Source organism: Sphaeramia orbicularis, chromosome 11, assembly GCF_902148855.1.
Source record: "Sphaeramia orbicularis chromosome 11, fSphaOr1.1, whole genome shotgun sequence".
NCBI classification, from domain to species: Eukaryota; Metazoa; Chordata; class Actinopteri; order Kurtiformes; family Apogonidae; genus Sphaeramia; species Sphaeramia orbicularis.
The window spans coordinates 52,459,573-52,485,090 of record NC_043967.1 but is presented as its reverse complement, the minus strand read 5'-3'; the positions used below and the strand labels follow the sequence as shown (position 1 = coordinate 52,485,090).

The window sequence follows — 25,518 nt, the reverse complement described above, 5'->3', positions numbered from 1 at the left end:
TTTTATTTTTTCACTTCCTTGCCCGCTACCCGCCCACATTTCGTTTAATTCTACCCTGTGTGCACATGCCTGTATTATACGACTGTGTACAAGTAGTCAAGGAATATGAAAGGGTTATTTTATTCAGTACAGAAAGTGTTATTTAATTCAGTACAGTGATATAATTTGTTCCTACTGTGAAATTCAGTTTGCTGACAAGCAAAATAAAAATATAATTTTGGGAGAAAAAAATTGTTGTCTTTACGCTCAAAAAACACAAACCGAAATCGAACCAAAACTTTGGCCCAAGAACTGAGGTACGGACCGAACTGTTGGATACCTGTACAGTTGCACCCCTAGTGCTTACACTCTCTGACGATGTCCTTAGTTGAGGTCAGCAGATTCCATTACCACTGTATGTATTATCTTTATCATTGCTCTTTTCTCATTGATACGTGTTCATTACAAAAGGTTTAGTTTTTTTTAGGCTGACAATTTACTTCAAGGCCAAGAAATTTAGAAATTTTTTCTATTATAAATTTATTATCTCCAAGGAGGGATTCTTAATGTTAGAACAGTTTAAACTCTTTCCAAAGAACTGACAGTATTATCACCAAAATCAACTCTAACTGAAAAGTCTAACTGTATTTCCTTGTGTCCTACAGACGTCCAGCAGCGGTTGGTGGTTAAAGAAGAGGTTCCTCCTGAGCAGCAAGAGTGGAATCCCATTGTGGAGAAGGAGGAACCAGAACTAGAACCCCCACACATTAAAGAGGAACAGGAGGAACTGTGGACCAGTCAGGAAGCTAATATCACCAAGTTCCCATCCACTCCTGTCCCTGTGAAGAGTGAACATTATGAGAAGAAAGTTAAGTCCTCACTGCTTAATCAAACACAAACTGAACAGAAGAAAGTGGAAGCAAATAAAGTGGATTGTGGAGGATCAGAACCATCCAGCAGCTTCCATCCACATAGACATTTACAAAGAAAAACTGTTGAGCAGAATGAAGACTCTGAGGAAACCGAGGACAGCGATGAAGACCAGACCCTGAACCACAAACCTGAGTCAAAGCTTCCAACAAACAGCTCAACTGAACAGATGGAAACAGAAACTGATGGAAACAACGGTGGAGGATCAGAGCCAGACATTATCCTGGTCCACATGGAGAGTGTAAAGAGAAGAACCTTTGACAGTAAGAGTTTACTGGAGGAACACATGGACACTCACACAGGACAGAAACTGGTTGGTTCTTCTGAATGTGAAGCAACATTTTCTCAGAAGGAAAACACAACCCAGGAAACCAACTCACCCAGAGACATGACGGTGAATAATGTAACTCAAAGTACTGTGGCATCTGAAAAGAAACTGTACCGCTGCTCTGTGTGCCCAAAAACATACTGCTGGAAATCACATTTAGAAATGCACATGAGAGTCCACACGGGAGAGAAGCCATTTTGTTGTTCAGTGTGTCATAAATGTTTTGGAGAACGGAGTAAGGTCAGGAAACATATGAGAGTCCACACAGGAGAAAGACCGTTCGATTGTTCAGTGTGTGGGAAAAGATTTACCAGTAATTCAACTTTAACTACTCACATGAGGCTCCACACTGGTGAGAAACCATTTAGCTGTTCAGAATGCGGCAAAAGATTTACTCAGAAGACAAGTTTGAAATGTCACATGAGGCTCCACACTGGAGAGAAACCATTTGGCTGTTCAGAATGCAGTAAAAGATTTACTCAGAAGACGGGTTTGGAATGTCACATGAGGCTCCACACAGGAGAGAGACCTTTTAGCTGTGGAGTTTGTCAGAAAAGCTTCAAACAAAAACAGCATGTTCTGATACATATGAAGATCCATACAAGAGAATAGACAGAATGTCGCATGCACAGGAATCAGACCTTCAGAAACTAAAGAACGTGAAGAATAATGATACAGGAACATTTTATCATGGAAAGTATGTTGGCTATAACCAAATCAAAGCTTTTATTTGACAGTGGGGATTTTAATGTAGATTTACTAAATCCCAACAAGCACAAAGCGACTGATGACTTTATTGACTCAATGTTTAGCATGAGCTTATTTCCACTAATTACCAAACGTAGCAGAATAACATCTCACTGTGCAACTCTTAGAACATTCACTAATCATATAGACAATACTATAAAAAGTGGCTTACTAATGAATGATATTAGTGGACATTTGCCAATTTTTATGACAAATGAGTGGAAGGTAGTAAATTATAAAAAACGATGAAACAATCCAATACTGAAGAGTAAGAACTGAAGAAACTATGCATAAACTTAGGAATGAATTACTAATACTAAATTAGGAAAAACTGCATCAAGAAAATGATCCTGACACAGTATATATAGCTTTCCTAGTATTATGTGAATCATTATATGACAAACAGTGCCCACTAAAGCAATGTATCAAGAGTCTAATATGTTGTGACAAGCTGTGGATGACTACAAAATGCTTGCAAGAAAAAGAAAACCTTTTGTAGAAAATTCATAAAAAACAGAAATATAGAGGCTGAAATCAGATATATAAGAAAAAAATTAAGCGATATTTTAAGGGTGTGCAAGAAAGATTACCGTAATAATATTTTAAATGATAATATAGACAGTATAAGGGGCATTTGGAAGGTGTTAAACAGTATTACTGGGAAGGGATCATTGAATATAAACTATCCACAGTTGTTCACACATAATGATGAGACCCTAAACAACCTCAGTGATGTGGCGAATAGGTGCAGCTAATTTTTTGTTAGTGTTGGACCAAACCTGGCAAAAACAATAGACAGTCCACCATCAGAAGTGAGTGGATGGAAAGTTGAAGCTTTTTCTGACAGGAATCCTCAGTCAATGTTTTTGAATACAATTGATGAAAAGGAAATTATTGACATTGTCAGAAAGTGTAACAACAGGACATCCACAGACTGTCATGGCTTTGATATGGCTTTAATCAGACATCACTGACACTATAGTAAAACCATTCACTTACATTTGCAACCTGTCACTTAAAACTGGTGTTTTTTCCCATTTAAAATGAAAATTGCAAAAGTCATCCCATTATAGAAAACTGGAAATTCTCATTACTTCACTAACTACAGACCAGTGTCACTACTTTCCCAGTTCTCACAAATACTAGAGAAGCTTTTTGTTGATAGGCTGGATAATTTCACCCATAAATTCAACTTGCTAACTGAAAGTCAGTGTGGCCTTGACCTAATAGATCTACTTCTTTGACATTAATAGAATTAATAGAAGAAATCACAACTGCTATAGAAAACAAAAAACATATAATTGAAGTATTTTTAGATTTGAAAAAAAAAAAAACCTTCGACACCACTGATCATCATATATTGGAAAAACAGAAAAAGTATGACATAAGAGGGACTGCTCTGAACTGGATGAACTATTTGAGTAACAGGAAACGGTTTGTACAGATTGGTGAGTGTAAATCAGCTGAATTGAACATTCCCTTTGGTGCCCCACAGAGGTCAGTGTTGGGTCCCAAACTGTTTAATCTACATTATAAAAGCCAAGTGGCCTCTGTGTAGGCATGCATGCATGTGTGTGTGTGTGTCTGGGAACTCATGCAAAATCCGGAAATAGCTGACTGCTGCAGTTTGGTATACTTCTGTATTTCTGGTCAAGGAACACACTAGCGAAGACAGCAAGTTGATAGGACCAATATTTTGAGAGATAATAATTTTGGAATACAGTAGCCTTACAGTCATGTTGCTATACCCAGAATGCTATGGCAGTGACTGCTGGGCAAATGTAGTACAGCATACATGAATACACAACAGCATTAAAACTACCACACTGAGAACCCGTGGATCCTCACGGGTCAATGCGCTAGTTTGTATATAAATGATACATGCCAGGTGTCAAAAATATTAAAATTTGTTTTTGTTTCCCAATGATATGAACATTTTTGTTCTGGGGAAAATTTGCAGAGGCTTGTCAAGGTAGTCACAGCAAAGATGAATAAATTAAAAACGTGGTTTGATTTAAATAAATTATCATTAAATTTGCTCAAAACAAAATGTATGCTGTTTGGAAATCGAATAATAAACGCACAGGTAAATTTTGTGATAAAGTTACTATGTAGAGAGTGTATGAAATCAAATTCCTTGGTATGATGTTAGACCATAAGATCTCCTGGAAACCTCACATACAATATGTGACTGCAACACAGAGTACTGGAGTGACACAGAGAGCCAGGTACTGACTGGGTGACAAAGCTTTATTGACCCTTTATTATTCACTTGTGTTCCCGTATTTGAATTACTGTGTAGAAGTATGGGGTAATACTTCGAAAACCAACCTACAACCATTATGCACACCTCAAAAGAGAGCAAATTGGATAATAAACAATACAGGATATCTGGAACATGTCAATGAACTATTCTTGCTCTCACACACATTCAAAGGATTTGGTGGAAATTGAAACAGCATAAATATTATACAAAGCAAGAAATAAATTACTTCCAAGTAATAGAGTAATTATTCACAGAGAGGGTGGTTATGACTATAGAGAGAAACTAAATATGAAAGGACATTTTGTTGGAACAAATCTTAAAAGGATGTGCATTTCATGATGTGGAATGGTTTTGTGGAATAGAATGGAACGAAATAAACTGTTTGAAAACATCAAAAAATTTAAGAAGATGTATATACAACTTATTTTCCACGTATAGTAACAATGAACGTGTGTACGACAATAATAGTTATTGATGGTATGTAATCATTTGTTCACTTTTTTTGGAATTTAACGACTGGCCTATTCTTTATATTGACTGTATACATCAGCTGATAAGCCAAATCATGTGAAATTGGAGTAGGACAATATAAGTTCAGCTTCTTCCTACTACTTTTTGGACATAAAGTATTGTTAAAGAGTCACAATGAAATAGTTATGCATTTGTGTGACATTTGTTTTTCTTTGTTTGGTTGATTTATTTCCACATATTAGAGTGTCCTGTTTAAATTGGTAATTTCATTTGCCTACTTATGTTCGACATAAAATCTATCTATCTATCTATCTATCTATCTATCTATCTATCTATCTATCTATCTATCTATCTATCTATCTATCTATCTATCTATCTATCTATCTATCTATCTATCTATCTATCTATCTATCTATCTATCTATCTATCTATCTATCTATCTATCTATCTATCTATCATAAAATTTGCATAATTTAAACTGATTGTTTTTTTTTTTTCTTATTTTCTATGTTCATTGTTTTAATTATTTTCAATATGGTGCCATAGTTGTATTAAAAGAATTTAAACATATCCTTTATCTGTTCTCTTTGTAATTGCAAAAAAAAAAAAATAATGTTTTGGTGTTTTTTTTTTTTTTTTTTTACTGAGATCAGCAGTTGATGAGTCAGACTAACAGGATCCAAATTAACACATCAGCTGAGAACTAGAGGTGAAAGAGGTTAAAGCCAACACAATAAGAATGTTTGCTGATAGTTTCCACCATGTCCCTCAAGAACTTACCGAGAAATCACATGATGCATGTCTGACAATCTTTGACTCTATAATAAACATATAAAGGTTGAAATTGAGATGTAAGTCAAAGTAATAAATACATAACTTGCAAATTTGCATGAATGTCAGACTCAATGTTATGAATCTGTAAAAATCTGTGAAATCAGTACTTTGTCAGAATCACAGGAAATGGATTTTAGAGACATTCTAAAAACTATCAGTTCATCTGCTTGTATCAAACACAATAGAGAGCAGATCAGAACAGAACATGTTGCTCCACATGTTTCAATGAATCTCAGTCTGTTAATTGTAGAGTCTGAACTTTTAGGAGAATACAGATCACAAATGTGTTCTCCAATCTGGATACAATGGAAAGTTCTGATTTCAGCTTTGTATCTCTTAGGACTGAACCAAATACTTGTGGCAGCTATTACAACCATCTGAATGCTGATTATTTCAAATTTTTAGAACTAATATGCTGATGTGGCACACTGCTCATGGATATATATTGACTTTTCTGTAACATTGTGATATGCTGGATAAGTTTGGATTTTAGATTTGGAATTAGTGCATCTGATTGAGTTAAAACCAGATATTTTTCAACAAGTAGCAAAATCATTTCTTTGTCAGCAACATCAAACTAATAGTAAAACAGTTTATGGTTGAAATGTTTAACTTTTGAGCTCTTGTTTTACTGTCTGTCATTTATCTACTACCAGCACCAGCTTCTGCCAATAATACCAGTAGTTTGTTTTTGTGGATTTATGGTTTAGTTTGCGCAAATCCAGTGCTTAACAAATATGTTAGAACACCTTCCCCTATTTAAGTCTGTCTAACATTATGAAGTGCTTTAAAGTGGACTCTTTCATTTTCAGTGAGCTTTTGACACTTTACTATTTTCAACAGGAATTATCATGTACTAACCATTAAAGAAACATGAAAAATTATTTCAATAAGTATCAATATCAAATATCCTCAACTACATTAATGTTACTCTGACATTGGAATCAACAGAAAATATCAACTCAATACTGCTAAATTTTAAAGAATTATGTTTTCTTGTTCCTCCTAATCATCTGTAGTCTTTTATTTTGTAGGAGCTGTCATGACGTCACAAATGCACTCTGACCCCAAAAGCGCTAAAGCGTCTCGAACTTTACATATTTTACTTCTCATCAAAGTCCTCCGTTTTCTCTTGTATACTGTTTGTTTTGGTCCAACCGAACCAGCAGAACTTCTGCATCCGGATGTTTATTTTACTCCCGATTTATCTGTTATTAGCTCAGTGATGCTAAAGTTAGCTTAACTCGCTAGCTGCTAACAGACCTGTCAGTGTGTGATGGACATAAATTGTTTCTGACGAAGTTTGTGTGAAGAAAAGGTGAAAAATGTGCCAAAAAGTGCAGATTCTGAGGTCACTGGTGGAGCAGAGACTAACTGCAGCTGCTGAAGAGATATTTGGGCTGTTTGAAAGAACCATAGCAGAGTACGAGGAGGAACTTTGTCGAACTAAAGAAGAAAACCAGAGACAAAAACAAATACTGGACTGTGTTTGGAATCCAAGAGTCCTGTTACACAGAGCAGGTTTGAACACATTTGTCTCTAATTTAGCCAAAGGTCTTTATTAAAATAAAACAGCATATTTAGGTTTCAGTTCTTTCAGCTTTACTGTATATACCAACAACTATTTTTGTGGTGACTGCCAAATTATTATTATTATTATTATTATTATTATTATTATTATTATTATTATTATTATTATCATTATTATTATTATTATTATTTTATCTACATTTGACTTTTTCTAGTGGACTTATTACAGTTTCTTAATATTATCTTCTGAATTTTACATTTATTAGTGAAAATCTTGTGTATTTCCCTATTTAATTTATTGCTCATTTAGATCCCCATAAAACTCAGTAAATTCAAAGGTTATTTTGTCAAAACAGATAAAATAGAAGAAAATTAGACTTTTTTCAGCAAAATATATCATTAACTGAGCATAAAACAAATGTCTCCATCCACTTTCACCATATGGTTTTTACTGGTGACTCAATCTTACAGAAGATGACTGTTTCCTCATCTGCTACAGAGCCTCTGATCGTCCAAATGGGTCGTATCTGATGAACATGAAAAGATGACAAACTACATTTGCCTCAGTTATTTACATGTATTGATAAGATTGGTGGATCAACAGGTATTAAACATTTTAGACCAGTAGATGCTTTTGGATGTTCAGATATTTAAAGGTTAATATAGGAAGGATGTTTTCATTTCCAACAATACTCCTTTATTTTCAAAATAACATGAAACTTACACTGTATCATTTATTCAGTAAATGTAAAACAGATTGTTCTCTTTGAAAAAATATTACCTCTCCCTACATACAGATCTACATCATAGTTTTCTGACATTTTAGGAGTGTGTATCATTACGATTTTATCCAATCAATAAACTTATTATCATTATCATTAAACTAAACTCTCACAGTAGACCTGACAGTATTATCACCAAAATCTAACTGTAACTGAAAAGTCTATCTGTGTTTCCTCGTATCCTACAGACGTCCAGCAGCTGTCGGTGGTTGAGGAAGCAGTTCCTCCTGAGCAGCAGGAGTGGAATCCCATTGTGGACCAGAAGGAACCAGAACCCTCACACATTAAAGAGGAACTGTGGACCAGCCAGGAAATGAATATCACCAAGTTTCCATCCACTCCTGTCCCTGTGAAGAGTGAGGATGATGAGAAGAAAGTTAAGTCCTCACAGCTTAAACAAACACAAACTGAGGAGATCAAAGAGGAAGCAAATAAAGTGGACTGTGGAAGATCAGAACCAGCCAGCTATCCACATAGACATTTACAAAGAAAAACTGATGAGCAGAAAGAAGAAACTGAGGACAGCAATAAAGATCAGACCCTGAACCACAAACCTGAGTCAAAGCTTCCAACAAACAGCTCAACTGAAAAAATGGAAACAGAAACTGATGGAGACGATGGTGGAGGATCAGAGTCAGACATGAACCTGGTCCACACGGAGAGTGTAAAGGGAAGAACCTTTGACGATAAGAGTTTACTGGAGGAATGCATGGACACTCACACAGGACAGAAACTGGTTGGTTCTTCTGAATGTGAAGCAACATTTTCTCAGAAGAAAAACATGACACAGGAAACCAACTCACCCAGAGACATGATGATGAATACTGACATGATTCTAAGTGATGTGGGATGTGAAAAAAAACGATACCACTGTGCTATGTGCTTGAAAACATTTTCTCGAAAACAGCATGTAGAACTCCATTTGATGAGGCTCCACACTGGAGAGAAACCATTTAGCTGTTCAGAATGTGGTAAAAGATTTACTCTGAAGACAGATTTAAGGCGACACATGAGGCTTCACACTGGAGAGAGACCTTTCACCTGTATAGTTTGTCAGAAATGCTTCAAACGTAAAGATCATCTTCAGATACATATGAAGATCCACACAAAAGAATAGACAGACACTTTCACAGGAATTGGACCTACAAGGACTAAAGAACATGATGAATAATGATACAGGAATGCTTCAGAGTGAAGTCCGTCTAAACAAATTTGACTGACTTTTTTTATTATTATTATTATTATTTTCTTTGTAAATTTTTCTTAAGTATTTTCTCTATGGTGCCATTTATTAAAATAAATGTAAATATATTCTTCATTTGTTGTCTTCTCTTTATAATTACAGGAAAATATGGATTTCTTTTTTTTTTTTTACTTAGATCAGATGTTGAAGAGTCAGACTAACAGGATCCACACAGCAGCTGAGAAGCAGCTCTTATTTTACTGTCTGTTATTTATCTATGACCGCCACCAGCTTCTACCAATAATACCAGTAGTTTGATTTTGTGGATGAGTGTTTTAGTTTGTACAAATACAGTACTGAACAAATGTATCAGACCACCTTTCACAATTTGACTCAGTCCAGCATCATGAACTGCTTTAAACTGAACTCTTTCATTTTTGGGCTTCTGATGTTTTCATTTTCAACTGAAATTATCATGTGTTAACCATTACAGAAACTTTAGAAATTATTTTAGTAATTATCAATATTAATAATCTAGAGCAGCTGTGGGATAAACTTCACATTGGGTGGTGGTCGAATACATTAATGTTACTCTGACAGTGGAACTAAAAAAATGTCTATTCGATACTGCTACATTTTAAAGAATTAATACTTTTCTGGTTCCTCTAGCTAATCTGTAGTCTTTTATTTTGTAGGAAGGGTGATGACGTCATGAATACACTGACTCCGGAAGCGCTAAAGAGTCTTTACGTGGTTTATTTTTGATGAAAGTCCTCCGTTTTCTCCTGTATAGTGTTTGATTAAGTCAAACCGAACCAGCAGAACATCTGTATCCGGGTGAAACCAACTGATTGGACTTTGTTCTGTTCACATTCTGTGTTTGTTTTACTCCTGATTTATCTGTTATTAACTCAGTGATGCTAATGTTAGCTTAGCTCGCTAACTGTTAACAGACCTGTCAGTGTGTGATGAAGACAGACTGTTTCTGAAGGAGTTTCTGTGAAGAAAAAGTGAGAAATGTCCCAAAAAGTCCAGATTCTGCGATCGTTGGTGGAGCAGAGACTAACTGCAGCTGCTGAAGAGATATTTGAGCTGTTGGAAAGAACCATAGTAGAGTACGAGGAGGAACTTTGTCGAACTAAAGAAGAAAACCAGAGACAAAGACAAATACTGGACTCTGTTTGGAATCCGAGAGTCCTGATACACAAAACAGGTTTGGACACATTTGTTTCTAGTTTATCTAAAGGTCTTTATAAAAGTAAAACAGAATATACATACATTTTAGTTATTTAAGCTTTGGTTATTTTTGTACGGAAGCGTATTGCATTCACACACAAAAAAATAATTTCGGCTCTGTTTATCTGAATTAATGAGAAAATTATCTCATAATTACGAGAAAAAATAAGTAAAAAAAAAAAAAAAAATCGGCGCTGTTTTTCTGAGTTTATGAGATACTGTTTCCTGAAAAAAAAAAAGCTCTGTTTTTCTGAGTTTATGAAATACTGTTTCCTGAAAAAAAAGTTCTGTTTTTCTGAGTTTACGAGATACTGTTTTCTGAAAAAAAATAAAATGTGGCTGTGTTTCTGTGTCAGTGGGACAGTGGTCCCTGGTCCAGGCAGGAGCTCCTTCTATCTGTGCTGCTGAAAGCCTCTCGGGGGAGCGTGAAGTTGTTTCCGTTCTCGTAACCGGTTCCGATTACGGATCATGGAACTAGTTTCGTTCACAGAAATCAGAACCAAGCCCCGCTTTGTGCACGGATCAAGCCCTTCAACCACACCGGCGCTCGAAGCCTGTAACCCTGCTTCCTGACAGGGCACGACCGCGGTGATGGGAGTTGGCATTAATGAAGTCACATAAAATGACATTCACCAGCATTAAAGAAAATATACACAGCAGAAGAGTGCAAATGTGGATTCATTAATTATGAGATAATTATGTCATTAATTCAGAAAAACAGAGCCGAAATTATTTTTTTTTGTGAATGCAATACGCTTCCGTATTTTTGTGACGACTTCCACGTTATTTTTTCTCTGCCTTTGACCTTTTCTAGGTCATTTATCACTATTTATGAATATTATCCCCTGTGGTTTGCATTTTTCAATGAAAATTGGGTATATTTCTATATTTAATTTATTGCTCATGTAGATGGTCATAAAACTTAGAATAAATTGAAAGGTTATTTTATCAAAGCAGAGAAAACCGAAGAAAATAAGATTTTTGTCAGCAAAATGTGTCAGTATCTGAGTATAAAACAAGTGTCTCTATCCACTGTCATTTCTCAAATTACATGGGTTTTACTGGTGAGTCAGTGTTGTAGAAGATGATGGCGGTTTCCACATTCACGACAGAGCCTCTGAACATTCAAATAGGTGATGTCTGATGACCAACTGTATTTTACACAAGTTTTTTTTTTTTTTTTTTTTTTTTTTTTAACATGTATTGGTAGTATTAGTGGATCAGTGGATATTAAATGTTGAAGATCAGTAGATGTATTTGGATGATCCAGCTTTTAAGAGATAATATAGGATATTTTCATTTGCAAGTATAATCCTTTTTTTTTTTTTCCACAAATAATATGAAATTTTAACAGTAAAATGCATTAATCAAGGAAAAATTTACTGTTCTGTTTGTAAAAAGTATTACCTCTCCCTACATACAGGTCTTAATCACAATTTTCTTGAGGGTTAAGGTGTATGTATCATTATGATGCATCTAATCAATACACTTATCTTTATCACTACTCTTTTCTCACTGATTTCTGTTCTTTACTTAAGATGTAGGTTTTTATTGGCTGGTAGTTTTCTTTAAGGTCAACAAATATTTATTGTCTCGGGGGGGGGGGATTCTTTGTATCAGCCCTTTTTAAACTCTTACAATAGAACTGACAGTATTATCACCAAAATGTAACTGTAACTGAAAAGTCTAACTGTATTTCCTCATATCCTACAGATGTCCAGCAGCTGTCAGTGCTTAAAGATGAGGTTTCTCCCGAGCAGCAGGAGTGGAATCCCATTGTGGACCAGGACGAACCAGAACTAGAGCCCCAGCACATTAAAGAGGAACAGGAGGAACTGTGGACCAGCCAGGAAGTTAATATCACCAACTTCCCATCCACTCCTGTCCCTATGAAGAGAGATAATGATTTTGAGAAGAAAGTTAAGTCCTCACAGCTGAATCAAACACAAACTGAGGAGAACAAAGTGGAAACAAATAAAGGGGACTTTGGAGGATCAGAACCATCCAGCAGCTTCCATCCACATAGACATTTACAAAGAAAAACCGATGAGCAGAATGAAGACTGTGAGGAAATCGAAGACAGTGATGAAGACCAGACCCTGAACCACAAACTTGAGTCAAAGCTTCCAACATACAGCTCAACTCAACAGATGGAAACAGAAATTGATGGAGATGACGGTAGAGGATCAGAGCCAGACATTATCCTGGTCCAAATGGAGAGCATAAAGGGAAGAACCCTTGACAGTAAGAGTTTACTGGAGGAACCCATGGACACTCACACAGGACAGAAACTGGTTGGTTCTTCTGAATGTGAAGCAACATTTTTTCGGAGGAAATACATGACACAGGAAAACAACTCACTCAGAGACATGATGATGAATAATGATTTGACCCTTAGTGATATGGGATTTGAACATAAACTATTCCAGTGTTCTGTGTGCTCGAAAACCTTCTGGTGGGAGTCACATTTAGAAATCCACATGATGTCCCACACAGGAGAAAAACCATTCAGGTGTTCACTGTGTCACAAGTGTTTTGGAGACAGTAGTAATTTCAAGAGACACATGAGAGTCCACACAGGAGAGAGACCTTTTAGCTGTGTAGTTTGTCAGAAGCGCTTCACACGTAAACATCATCTTCAGACGCATATGAAGATCCACACAAGATAATAGACAGAATGTCACATTCACAGGAATCAGACCAACACAGACTAAAGAATATAAAGAATAATCTTACAGGAACATTTTAGAATAAAATCTGCCTAAATAATTTCAACTCATTGTTTTTTTCTATTTTGTATGATCATTTTTTTAAATTATTTTCCATATGGTGCCATTTTTTTGTTAAATGAATGTAAGTATATCCCTCATCTGTTCTCTTTTCTTTCTAATAAGAAGAAAATAATGTTTATATTTTTTTGTTGTTGAGATCAGCAGTTTAAGAGTCAGACTAACAGGATCCAAATTATCACATCAGGATAAGATTTACTCAGATGATGGATTTGAGGCGACACATGATGCTCCACACAGGAGAGAAACCTTTCAACTATGTAGTTTGTCAGAAATGCTTCACACATAAACATCATCTTCAGCTGCATATGAAGACCAACACAAGAGAATAGGCAGAATGTTATACAGTATTCACAGGTATCAGACCTACAGAGATTAAAGAATATAAGGCATAACCTTACAGGAATGTTTTAGAGTAAATCTGCCTAAATAATTTCAAATGCTTTTTTTTTTTCTTATTTTTTATGTTCATTTTTAAAAATTATTTCTGTATGGTGCCATTTTTTTTTGTTAAATGAATGTAAGTATATCCCTCATCTCTTCTCTTTTCTTTCTAATTAGAAGAAAATTATGTTTATATTTTTTTGTTGTTGAGATCAGCAGTTGAGTCAGACTAATAGGATCCGAATTATCACATCACCTGAGAACTAGAGGTGAAAGAGGTTAAAGCCAACACAATAAAAATATTTGCTGATAGTTTCCACTACGTCCCTTTAGAACTTACCTAAAAATCACATTATACATGTTTGAAATTCATCTTTGACCCTACAATGAACATAATTGTTGAAATTATCGTGTGAGTCAAAGTAATAATTACATAACTTACAAATCTACATAACTGAACATCAGACTCAATGTAATGAATCAGTAAATGTGGAGCTGAACACAGGACAAAAAAACCAAAGCTTTTCTTCTGCTACTGAAGGAAAAAGTTTCTATCTTGACTAAATCGGGCTGAATCAAAAACCTGAAATCAGAATTTGTCAAGAGTCACAGGAAATTGGTTTTGGAAACAGTCTACAACCCATCTGTTTATCTGCTTGTATCAGACATGATAGAGAACACAACAGAAAATGTTGCACCTTGTGTCCAAATGATTCTTGGTCTGTTAATTCTAGAGTCTTGAATCTAATAATAATAATTATGATAATAATACATTTTATTTATAGGCGCCTTTCTTGGCACTCAAGGACACCGTACAGTAAACAGAAGAGTACAAAACAAGCAATGAAACTAGACTAGACTAAACTGAACTAGAATCTAGAATCTGAACTAGAATCAAGTATGAACAAGAATACAGATCTCATCTGCATGCTGGAAAAATAAACAGGCAGCCACAGAAGGTATGTAATGTATTATTATACATTCGAAACTATAGAACTTTCAAACAGGCCTACACCAACCTGATATGTGTTGATAAATTTGACTGTTTACAGACTGTTACAGCATCTCAAGTGTCAGCATCTTCTGAATCATCATCTCTGTTTTATTTTCAGAATACTGAATACTTGAAATATATTGAGTAAGCTCAGTTTTAAAGATTAAAAAGGAAGGTTTGTGATTGGAGAATTTGGATTTATGAATGTGGTATTTTGCTAAAAATAGAATTAGATTGATGACATAATATTGATCTGATTTGTTAGCAAGATATGAGAAAATACCAAACAATGTTTTTGCATAAGTAAGAGAAAAATCAGAATCAATATTTTGACAAATAAAAAAACAGACATCTTGCCAGAAAACACTTGAGAAGGTACAGGACCAAAACAGATGATGTAAATTTTTTTCTGATTGATTAACAAAAGGAGCAATCCACACTGATGTCCCCTTTATATCTCTGTAGGAACAGTTTGTGTTGTAGCCAATTTAGATTTGTGCTGCGTGTGTGTTTGTATGTGTGAAAGTGAGCGCGTATTTGTGGTGAGGCACTTGGTTGCTAGGGTGACCTGCACACCTGTGGGCATAGGTAGCAATCAGCCAGGCAGAGGTTATGTAAGGGAGACACAAGTCATCAGAGTGGATTTTTTTGAGCGATGGGAAGCCACAGAGTTTTTTCACCGTGCCTGTGTGTGTGACCGTGAATGGGTGTTATTAGGAATTTTGTCCTTTGTATATGAGATCATTTTAAGTCATTCAGCCCTTTTTGTAGGTGTTTTTTTTTTTTTTTTTTTTTTTTTTTTTTTTTTACAATTTGCAAGTAAATAAAATATTAAACACACATCCATGGCGGACCTTTTTTTCATACACCATCACGAGTTGGAAATGGCTTCAAATTCCCCCAAGTGGCATTTTTTGTGCCTAGATTGCCACTATATTTTGCAAGGATAAAAATGATGAATGAATTTGAGAGAAACTTCTTTTTATCTTGTTTATAATTAAATATTTAGAGGGTAGACACCAGATTTTCTTCCTTTTCAGTTTTGGAATGAGATTATTCCAATACCTGATCATCTGTAGTCTTTTATATTGTAGGAGCTGTCGTGACGCCACGAATATACTCTGACCCCGGAAGCGCTTACACGTCTCTAACTTTACATGGTATACTTCTAATCAAAGTCCTCCGTTTTCTCTTGTATAGTGTTTCTTTAGGTCCAACCAAACCAGCAGAACCTCTGTGTCCGGATGAAACCGACTGACTGGACTTTGGTCCGTTCACCTTCTGTGTGTTTTACTCCTGATCTATTTGTCGTTAGCTCAGTGTTGCTAAAGTTAGCTTGGCTCACTAGCAGCTAACAGACCTGTCAGTGTGTGATGGAGATAAACTGTTTCTGACGGAGTTTGTGTGGAGGAAAGGTGGGGGGAAAATTCCAAAAGGTGCAGATTCTGGGGTCACTGGTGGAGCAGAGACTAACTGCAGCTGCTGAAGAGGTATCTGGGCTGTTTGAAAGAACCATAGCAGAGTACGAGGAGGAACTTTGTCGAACTAAAGAAGAAAACCAGAGACAAAGACAAATACTGGACTGTGTTTGGAATCCAAGAGTCCTGATACACAAAACAGGTTTGAACACATTTATCTCTAGTTTAGCCAAAGGTCTTAATGGAATGAAATAGAATATATACATTTTAGTTATTTAAGCTTTCCATACCTTCAACTATTTTTGTGGTGACTGCCAAATCATTTTTTTCTTTGCATTTGACCTTTTCTTGGTTATTTATCACCATTTGTTAATATCATCCCCTGTATTTTGCATTTGTTAGTGAAAATCTTGTGTATTTCTCTATTTAATTTACTGCTCATGTATATGCCCATGCAGCTCAGTAAATTCAAAGTTTTTTTTTTTTTTTATCAAAGCAAGGAAATTTTTTAAAAATTAGACCTTTTTCAGCAAAATTTTTATATTTTAAAAGAGAAGTGTGTCTGTGTGTGTGTGTGTCTTTGTGTGTATTCGTGTCTCTGGCATCAAAAATGTGAACCTTTTATTGAAACAACTCACAATAACCAAAACATTTTGGTAAATCAAAAACATTAGCTGAGAAAACTTTTGCAACTTTTGTCCAGTGCCCCATTTTGAAAGACAAACATTGATACCCACTTTGTCCCATTTTGAATACTCCCTTTGTGGGGGTCACATTAGGTACTTTTCTAATCAGATACTTTTCATTCTAACTCATACAGAAATCACATAATAGTTATGTTTTGAATAATAAACATTTCAGAAATTACATTATCATTTTATAGAGACTTCTTACAATGGATCAACACAAGTTTTGCAGATCCTTTTCTCCTATTTCCATCTGATTCAAGAGGAATTCACAACATTTTAAATACATTTTTGACAAGACAACCTATTTATCTTAATACTATTAATAATTATGTTTACATTTTTGTATATTTAGATGCCTTCCCGCAGAAAAAGCCGTCTTAGTGGAAAACATCTTAAAGATGAGGCTAAAAGAAAAAGGTCCCGTCGGGCAGCTGAGTCTTCATCAGAGCGAGCGCGGCGCCGAGCAAAAAATGCTGCAGCAATGCGAGCAAGAAGACAAAATGAAACATCAACAGAAAGAGCTTATCGCCAAGCACAAAATGCTGCAGCAATGCGAGCAAGAAGACAACATGAAAGAGCTCAGCGCCAAGCTGAAAATGCTCCACCAGTGCGAGCAAGAAGACAAAATGAAAGATCAACAGAAAGAGCTCAGCGCCAAGCTGAAGATGCTGCAGTGATGCGAACAAGAAGACAAAATGAAAAAGAATTTGAAAAGACACTATACCACTGCTCTGTGTGCTTGAAAACATTTTCTCGAAAACAAAATGTAGAACTCCACATAATGAGGCTTCACACTGGAGAGAGACCATTTGGCTGTTCAGAATGCAGCAAGAAATTTACTCAGTCAACGGATTTGAGGCGACACATGATGCTGCACACAGGAGAGAAACCTTTCAGCTGTGTCGTTTGTCAGAAATGCTTCACACGTAAACATCATCTTCAGCTGCATATGAAGACCCACACAAGAGAATAGGCAGAACGTTACATTCACAGGAATCAGACCTACAAAGACTAAAGAACGTGAAGAATAATCTTACAGGAACGTTTTACAGTAAAATCTGCCTAAATAATTTCAACTCATGTTTTTTTTTCTTATTTTTTCATGTTCATTTTTTAAAAAAATTTTTCTGTATGGTGCCATTTTTAAAAAAAAATGAATGTAAGTATATCACTTGTCTGTTCTCTTTTTTCTCTAATTAGAAGAAAATGATGTTTATATTTTTTTGTTGTTGAGATCAACAGTTGTGTTCTTCAATCTGAATACAAACGAACGTCCAGATTTCAGCTTTTTATTACTTAAGAGTGAACCATTTGAAAATCTACAAATGTATATTTTTATGTCGATATATGTACTCGTTACTTCTCAGCTCTGTTTTTAAGGCTTTCGTGCCCTCCTCTGACATTGCAGGGATCTTGACCTTTACCAGAAGATTGGTTACCTACCCAGGTTATCCAGTCATTACCTGCTAATAGACATTATTAAATGTCAACAGTGGACAAAAGCATGTATTTATAAATACATACATTGGATCATGATGTAATTATTTTTACAGTCTATGTGGAAATTTGAGGTAAGATACCAAACAACTAAATGCAATTTATTATTTCTAAATGTATATCTTGGACCTGAATGAGGATAGAGTTTTTTCTTCACTTTCATTAAGTAGTTCTTTTAGTGCTGTAGCTTTGTCATAACATACAAGCAAATTTATATCTGTGATAACAAGATATAATAGTTTTTTTTTTTTTTTTTTACCGGGGATTTAGAACTTTCTGTTATGGTGGCAGATGAGATTATAATGGGAATATTTCCTAAATGAGACCCGTGACTGTATTAAACTTTGAGTGTAAATTTATATTCTTGAGATAGAAACATTTTTCTTAATACTTAAAAAAATATATATTTTTGTAAATATGTAATAGTATACAATTGTTACTTCATTTGGTGTTAATATCTGTACAGTTAACTGTGGATTTATTTGTTGATGGTGGCAGACTATTACTTGGTGGGTGGTGAACATTTTATTACTTTGGTCAGATCAGTTTTTAACTTCTAAGCTCTTATTTTACTGTCTGTTATTAGTATCCTACCAACATCAGCTTCTGTAAATAATACCAGTAATTTGCTTTGTGGATTTATGGTTTAGTTTGTACAAATCCAGTGCTTAATAAATATCTCAGACCACCTTTCCCTATTTGAGTCCATCCAGGATCATGAATTGCTTTAAAGCTGACTCTTTCATTTTCAGGGAGCTTTTGACATTGTACTGCTTTCAACAGCAATCAGGAATTTCATGTATTAACCATTACAGTAACATTACAAATTATTTTGTTAAATATCAGTGTTACTAATATAGAGCAGCTGTGGCATAAACTTCATATTGGGTGGTGGTCTAATACATTAATGTTACTCTGACAATGGAATAAACAGAAAATGTCAACTCAATACTGATACGTTTACAAAAAATCAATAGATTTCTGGTTCCTCCTGATCATCTGTAGTCTTTTATTTTGTAGGAGCTATCAGGACGTTACGCATACACTCTGACCCCGGAAGCACTTAAGCATCTTTAACTTCATTGTTTACTTCTAATCAGAGTCCTCCGTTTTCTCATGTATAGTGTTTGATTAAGTCCAACCAAACCAGCAGAACCTCTGTATCCGGATGAAACCGGCTGACTGGACTTTGTTCTTTTCACATTCTGTGTCTGTTTTACTCCAGATTTGTCTGTTATTAGCTCAGTGATGCTAAAGTTAGCTTAGCTCGCTAGCTGCTAACAGACCTGTCAGTGTGTGATGGAGATAAACTGTTTCTGATGGAGTTTAAAAGGTGAAAAGTTTCCCAAAAGGTGCAGATTCTGAGATCGTTGGTGGAGCAGAGACTAACTGCAGCAGCTGAAGAGATATTTGGGCTGTTTGAAAGAACCATAGCAGAGTACGAGGTGAAACTTTGTCGAACTAAAGAAGAAAACTAGCAACGAAGACAAATACTGGACTGTGTTTGGAATCCAAGAGTCCTGATACACACAACAGGTTTGAACACATTTGTCTCTAGTTTAGCCAAAGGTCTTAATGGAAATGAAACAACATATATATAGACTTTAGTCATTTAAGCTTTACATACCTACAACTACTTTTGTGGTGACTGCCAAATTGTTTTTTCTCTACATTTGACCTTTTCTATATGATTTATCGCCATTTATTAATATTATCCCCTGTGTTTTGCATTTATTTGTGAAAATCTTGCACATCTTGCTCTATTTAATTTACTGCTCATGTAGATGTTTACAAAACTCCGTAAATTCAAAGGTCATTTTATCAAAGCAGAGAAAATTGAAGAAAAGTAGGCTTTTTTTCAGCAAAGTATTTATATTTTTAAAGTGAAGTGGACTCTGTTTGTGTGTCTTGGGCATCACACAAAATTCAGAAAGAGGTGACTGGTGCAGTTTGGTATACTTATTATTATTACTTAAATTTCGGTGATCTTTTTGTCCTATTTTCTTCTGATTCAAATGGAATTCACAACATTTTAAATACATTTTTGACAAGACAACCTATTTACCTTAATACTATTAATAATTATGTTTACATTTTTGTATTTTTAGATGCCTCCTCGTAGAAAAAGCCGTCTTAGTGGAAAACATCTTAAAGATGAGGCTAAAAGAAAAAGGTCCCGTCGGGCAGCTGAGTCTTCATCAGAGCGAGCGCAGCGCCGAGCAAAAAATGCTGCAGCAATGCGAGCAAGAAGACAAAATGAAACATCAGCAGAAAGAGCTTATCGCCAAGCACAAAATGCTGCAGCGATGCGAGCAAGAAGACAACATGAAAGAGCTCAGCGCCAAGCTGAAAATGCTCCACCAATGCAAGCAAGAAGACGAAATGAAAGATCAACAGAAAGAGCTCAGTGCCAAGCTGAAGATGCTGCAGTGATGCAAGCAAGAAGACAAAATGAAAAAGAATGTGAAAAGACACTATACCACTGCTCTGTGTGCTTGAAAACATTTTTACGAAAACACAATGTAGAACTCCACATAATGAGGCTCCATACTGGAGAGAGACCATTTGGCTGTTCAGAATGCAGTAAAAGATTTACTCAGTCGACAGAGTTGAGGCGACACATGATGCTCCACACAGGAGAGAGACCTTTCAGCTGTGTCGTTTGTCAGAAATGCTTCACACGTAAGGATCATCTTCAGCTGCATATGAAGACCCACACAAGAGAATAGGCAGAACATTACATTCACAGGAATCAGACTACAAAGACTAAATAATATGAAGAATAATCTTACAGGAACGTTTTACAGTAAAATTGCCCAAGTAATTTAAACTGATTTTTTTTTTTTTATTATTATTTTTTATGTACTTTTTTTTTTTTTTTTTTAAATGTCTGAATGGTGCCATTTTTTTTTTTTTAAATTATCATTTATTTATTTTTTGTTAAATGAACATAAGTGTATTCCTTGTCTGTTCTCTTTTCTTCCTAATTAGAAGAAAATAATCTGTTTTTTTTTTTTTTTCTTACTGAGATCAGCAGTTGAAGAGTCAGACTAACAGGATCCAAATTATCACATCAGCTGAGAACTAGAGGTAAAAACGGTTAAAGCCAACACAATAAAAATGTTTGCTGATAATTTCCACCATGTCCCTCAAGAACCTAACTAGAAATCACATGATACATGTTTGAAATTCATCTTTGACTCTATAATAAACATATACAATGGGTTACAAAAAAATGTTTTTTGCAAGTTGTCTAGATTTTTTCAACTGAATTAGGACCCTTTTGCGCCACTAAATCCAAAAATGACATCTGTTTTTCTCAATCAGGTCAGGTTTTTTTTCTAATTTGAATTTGAAAAATTTGATCTTCTCACAAAATATAATAATTAATACCAAAATAAGATTGGTAAACACACTTTATGAAACTTGTGACTTGATTCCTGTTAGGTACAATGGTGTATTCACCGCAGATGTAGCAGAATACGTCAGGCTTATTTTTGCAAGATCTTCTAGTCGAAGCCATTTCATTCACCTGTAATATTAAAAAAACCATTAATCATAAATTGGCAAAAGTAAAATCTTCAGAACTTGTTTATTGCAAGAAATATGAAAGAATTTTGTATCATATGATGTGAAAATGCCCATAAATGTAAGCAAAAATGTTAAAAAGCCAATATGTAGCATAGTTCAGAAAGTTGACCTGATTGAGCAAAATTAATGTGATTTTTGGATTCAGCACACCAAAATTATCCTAAATCAGCTCAAAAAACTTAATAAATTTGTTGTTGACCAGTGTTATTGTCGAAATTAACATGAGTCAAAGTTATAAATACATAACTTACAAATCTACATAACTGAACATCAGACTCAATGTTATGAATCAGTAAATGTACTGAACACAAGACAAGAAAAATGAGCCTTTCTTCTGCTACTGAAGGAAAAAGTTTCTATCTCAACTAAATCAGACTCAATAAAAAAAAAACAACCTGAAATCAGAATTTGTCAGCAATTACTCCTTTATTTGGTGTTAATATCTGTACAGTTAACTATGGATTTATTTGTTGATGGTGGCAGACTATTACTTCGTGGGTGGTGAAAGTTTTATTACTTTGATCAGATTCAGTTTTTAACTTTTGAGCTCTTATTTTACTGTCTGTTACTAGTCTACTACCAACACCAGCTTCTGTCAATAATACCCGTAGTTTTCTTTGTGGATTTATGGTTTAGTTTGGACAAATCCAGTGCTTAACAAATGTATCAGACCACCTCTCACTATCCTTTCCCTGTTTGAGTCCATCCAGGATCATGAACTACTTTAAAGCGGACTTTGTCATTTTCATTGAGCTTTTGACATTTTATGATTTTCAACAGTAATCAGGAATTTCATGTATTAACCATTACAGTAAAAATTATTTTGGTAAATATCAATGTTAATAATCTACAGCAGCTGTGGCGTAAACTTCACATTAGGTGGTCTAACACATTAATGTTACCCTGACAATGGAATTAACAAAAGAAAAAATGTTAACTTAATACTAATATTTTGTTTTATTTTTATTTATTTATTTTTTTAAATCTATAGATTTAGGAGCTGCCATGACGTCACGAATACACTCTGACCCCGGAAGCGCTTAAGCGTCTTCAAATATACATGGCTTACTTCTAATCAAAGTCCTCCCTTTTCTTCTGTATAGTGTGTGTTTAAGTCCAACCGAACCAGCAGAACCTCTGTGTCCGGATGAAACCGACTGACTGGACTTTGTTCTTTTCATATTCTGTGTTTAACTCCTGATCTATCTGTTATTAGCTCAGTGTTGCTAAAGTTAGCTTAGCTCACTGGCTGCTGACAGACCTGTCAGTGTGTGATGGAGATAAACTGTTTCTGACTGAGTTTGTGTGAAGAAAAGGTAAAAAAAAAAAAAAAAAAATCCCAAAAGGAGCAGATTCTGAGGTCAGAGACTAACTGCAGCTGCTGAAGAGATATTTGGGCTGTTTGAAAGAATCATAGCAGAGTACGAGGAGGAACTTTGTCGAACCAAAGAAGAAAACCAGAGACAAAGACAAATACTGGACTGTGTTTGGAATCCAAGAGTCCTGATACTCAAAACAGGTTTGGACACATTTGTCTGTAGTTTATCCAAAGGTCTTAATGGAAATGAAACAGGATATATACATTTTAGTTATGTAAGCTTTACATCCCTACAACTATTTTTGTGGTAACTGCCAAATTATTTTTTCTTTATATTTGATCTTTTTTAGGTGATTTATCACCATTTGTTGATATAAACCCCCTGCAGTTTGCATTTATTTGTGAAAATCTTGTGTATTTCTCTAATTTACTGCTAATATAGATGCCCATAAAACTCAGTATATTCAAAGGTTATTTTATCAAAGCAGAGAAAATTCAAGAAAATTAGACTTTTTTTCAGCAAAATCTTTATTTATATTTTTTAAAGGAATAGAATAGAATAGAATAGAATAGAATAGAATAGATCTTTATTGTCACTATCAAAGGAACAATGAAAAACATTTTAGCAGCTCAGTTCAGTTTAGCAGCAAAACACTTAGTGCAAAAGAGACTGTATAAGCGAATAAAATGAAATACACATATCACAGTTTTAAGAGAAGTGAACTGTGCAAGGGCTTCAGAATAAAATATTAACCTCCTAAGACCCAGGATATGTCAGCAAAGGACAAGCTTTTTTTTTTTGTTTTTATTAAATAAGTGCCTATATTGGAAACATCATAATGCAACAGTTTTTTCAGATGCAGTTTTTAAAAATTTTTATGGAATGTCCTTTGTGGTTGACAGTTTTCTTTTTTTGTATAAAGTTGTGAAACTTGTCCACAAATGTGGACAGAAAACCCATAGCTGGGTCTCAGGAGGTGAATACACGTGTGCTACTAAAGTAATGTAAGTAAAAAGGAAGTAGACTCTGTGTGTGTGTGTCTTGGGCATCACACATATCCGTAAAGAGGTGACTTCTGCAGTTTGGCATACTTATGTATTTTTGGTCAAGGAAGAGATTAGTAAATACGGCAAGCTGATAAGACCAATATTTTCAGACTAATTCTGATGAAGGGCCTCGGCCCAAAATATCACTTCTGTCAATAAATTCTTTGGGAGCTCACAGGTTTTGCGGACCTTAATTTATTTTTTCATCAGTTATGACAAAGTTGCAAAGACAATTTTTTGACCAGTATTTACTCAATGTTTATTGCTAATTAGAAGCCAGTACAACAAATGGCCTGGGACATGATCGATTTGAATACTCCTTGTGTGGGGGTCACATCAGATACTCTTCTAATCAGATACTTTTCATTGTAACATATATAGAAATCAAATAATAGTTATGTTTTGAAGAATAAAAAATTGTAATTGAAAAAATTACCTTCTCCTTTTATAGAGACTTCTTGCAATGGATCAACACAATTTTTGCTGATCCTTTTATCCTATTTTCTTCTGATTCAAGTGGAATTCACAAAATTTTTAATACATTTTTGGCAAGTCAACCTGTTTACTGTAATACTATTAATAATTATGTGTACATTTTTGTATTTTTAGATGCCTTCTCGTAGAAAAAGCCGTCTCAGTGGACATCATCTTAAAGCCAATGCTAAAAGAAAAAGGTTCCGTCGGGCAGCTGAGTCGTTATCAGAGCGAGAGCGACGCCAAGCAAAAAATGCTGCAGCAATGCGAGCAAGAAGGCAAAATGAAACTTCACCAGAAAGACTTCAGCGCAAAGCTGAAAATGCTGCAGCGATGCGAGCAAGAAGACAAAATGAAACTTCAACAGAAAGAGCTCGGCGCCAAGCTGAAAATGCTGCAGCGATGCGAGCAAGAAGACAAAACAGTTGTAACGTATCATATCAACTAAATATGTAAAATAATAAATATCATGATTTACCAAACAATTTTTATGTCAGTACATAGCACTAGTATATTGATAACTGAGCATAAAACAAGTGTCTCCATCCACTTTCATTTATCAAAACTATATGGTTTTTAATGGTGACTCAATGTTACAGAAGGTGACAGTGTTCCCACGTCTGCTACAGAGCCTCTAAACGTCCAAATGGGTCATATCTAGTGACCACAAAAAGACGACAAACTGAGTTTTCCTCAGTTATTTACTTGTATTGATAGGATTAGTGGATCAACAGGTATTAAACATTTTATTTCAGTAGATTCTTTTGAATATTCAGGCTTTTAATGGTTAATATATGATATTGTCATTTCCTAGAATAATACTATATTTTTCCAAATAATATGAAAGTTACACTGTATCATGTATGTAGTAAATTAAAAATTGATTGTTCTTTTTGTAAAAGTGTTAACTCTCCCTACATACAGATCTACATCATAGATTTCTGAGGTTGTAGGAGTGTGTATCAGTATGATTTTATCTAATAAATACACTTTCACCAGGGAGGAGCTCGGAGTAGAGCCGCTGCTCCTCC

At 35.0% G+C, this 25,518-nt stretch overlaps 4 protein-coding genes across 5 annotated transcripts in view; 3 read left to right on the top strand and 1 right to left on the bottom strand.

Moving 5' to 3' along the window:
* Positions 1 to 25,518, bottom strand: part of LOC115428086 (glutamic acid-rich protein-like) — a 657,495-nt gene that overhangs the window by 301,627 nt on the left and 330,350 nt on the right. The gene's annotated exons all lie outside the window — the stretch shown is intronic.
* The window catches only part of LOC115428099 (zinc finger protein 771-like), a 106,942-nt gene that overhangs the window by 41,910 nt on the left and 39,514 nt on the right, over positions 1 to 25,518 (top strand). Inside the window, exons 2-3 of the mRNA XM_030146932.1 lie at positions 8,056 to 8,150; positions 12,101 to 12,250. Of these exons, the coding sequence (XP_030002792.1) occupies positions 8,056 to 8,150; positions 12,101 to 12,250 (245 nt within the window). The remainder of the gene's footprint in view (positions 1 to 8,055; positions 8,151 to 12,100; positions 12,251 to 25,518) is intronic.
* LOC115428071 (zinc finger MYM-type protein 1) overlaps positions 1 to 25,518 on the top strand; it is a 179,357-nt gene that overhangs the window by 135,219 nt on the left and 18,620 nt on the right. The window lies entirely within an intron of this gene.
* LOC115428066 (gastrula zinc finger protein XlCGF57.1-like) overlaps positions 1 to 25,518 on the top strand; it is an 87,887-nt gene that overhangs the window by 56,146 nt on the left and 6,223 nt on the right. Inside the window, exons 1-2 of one of the 2 annotated variants that reach the window (XM_030146879.1) lie at positions 22,976 to 23,167; positions 24,623 to 24,914. In XM_030146879.1, coding sequence (XP_030002739.1) covers positions 24,623 to 24,914 — 292 coding nt within the window. In that variant the 5' untranslated portion in view covers positions 22,976 to 23,167. Of the gene's footprint in view, positions 1 to 1,126; positions 1,249 to 22,975; positions 23,168 to 24,622; positions 24,915 to 25,518 lie in introns of those variants that run through there. The other variant, XM_030146877.1, reaches the window with a different exon arrangement.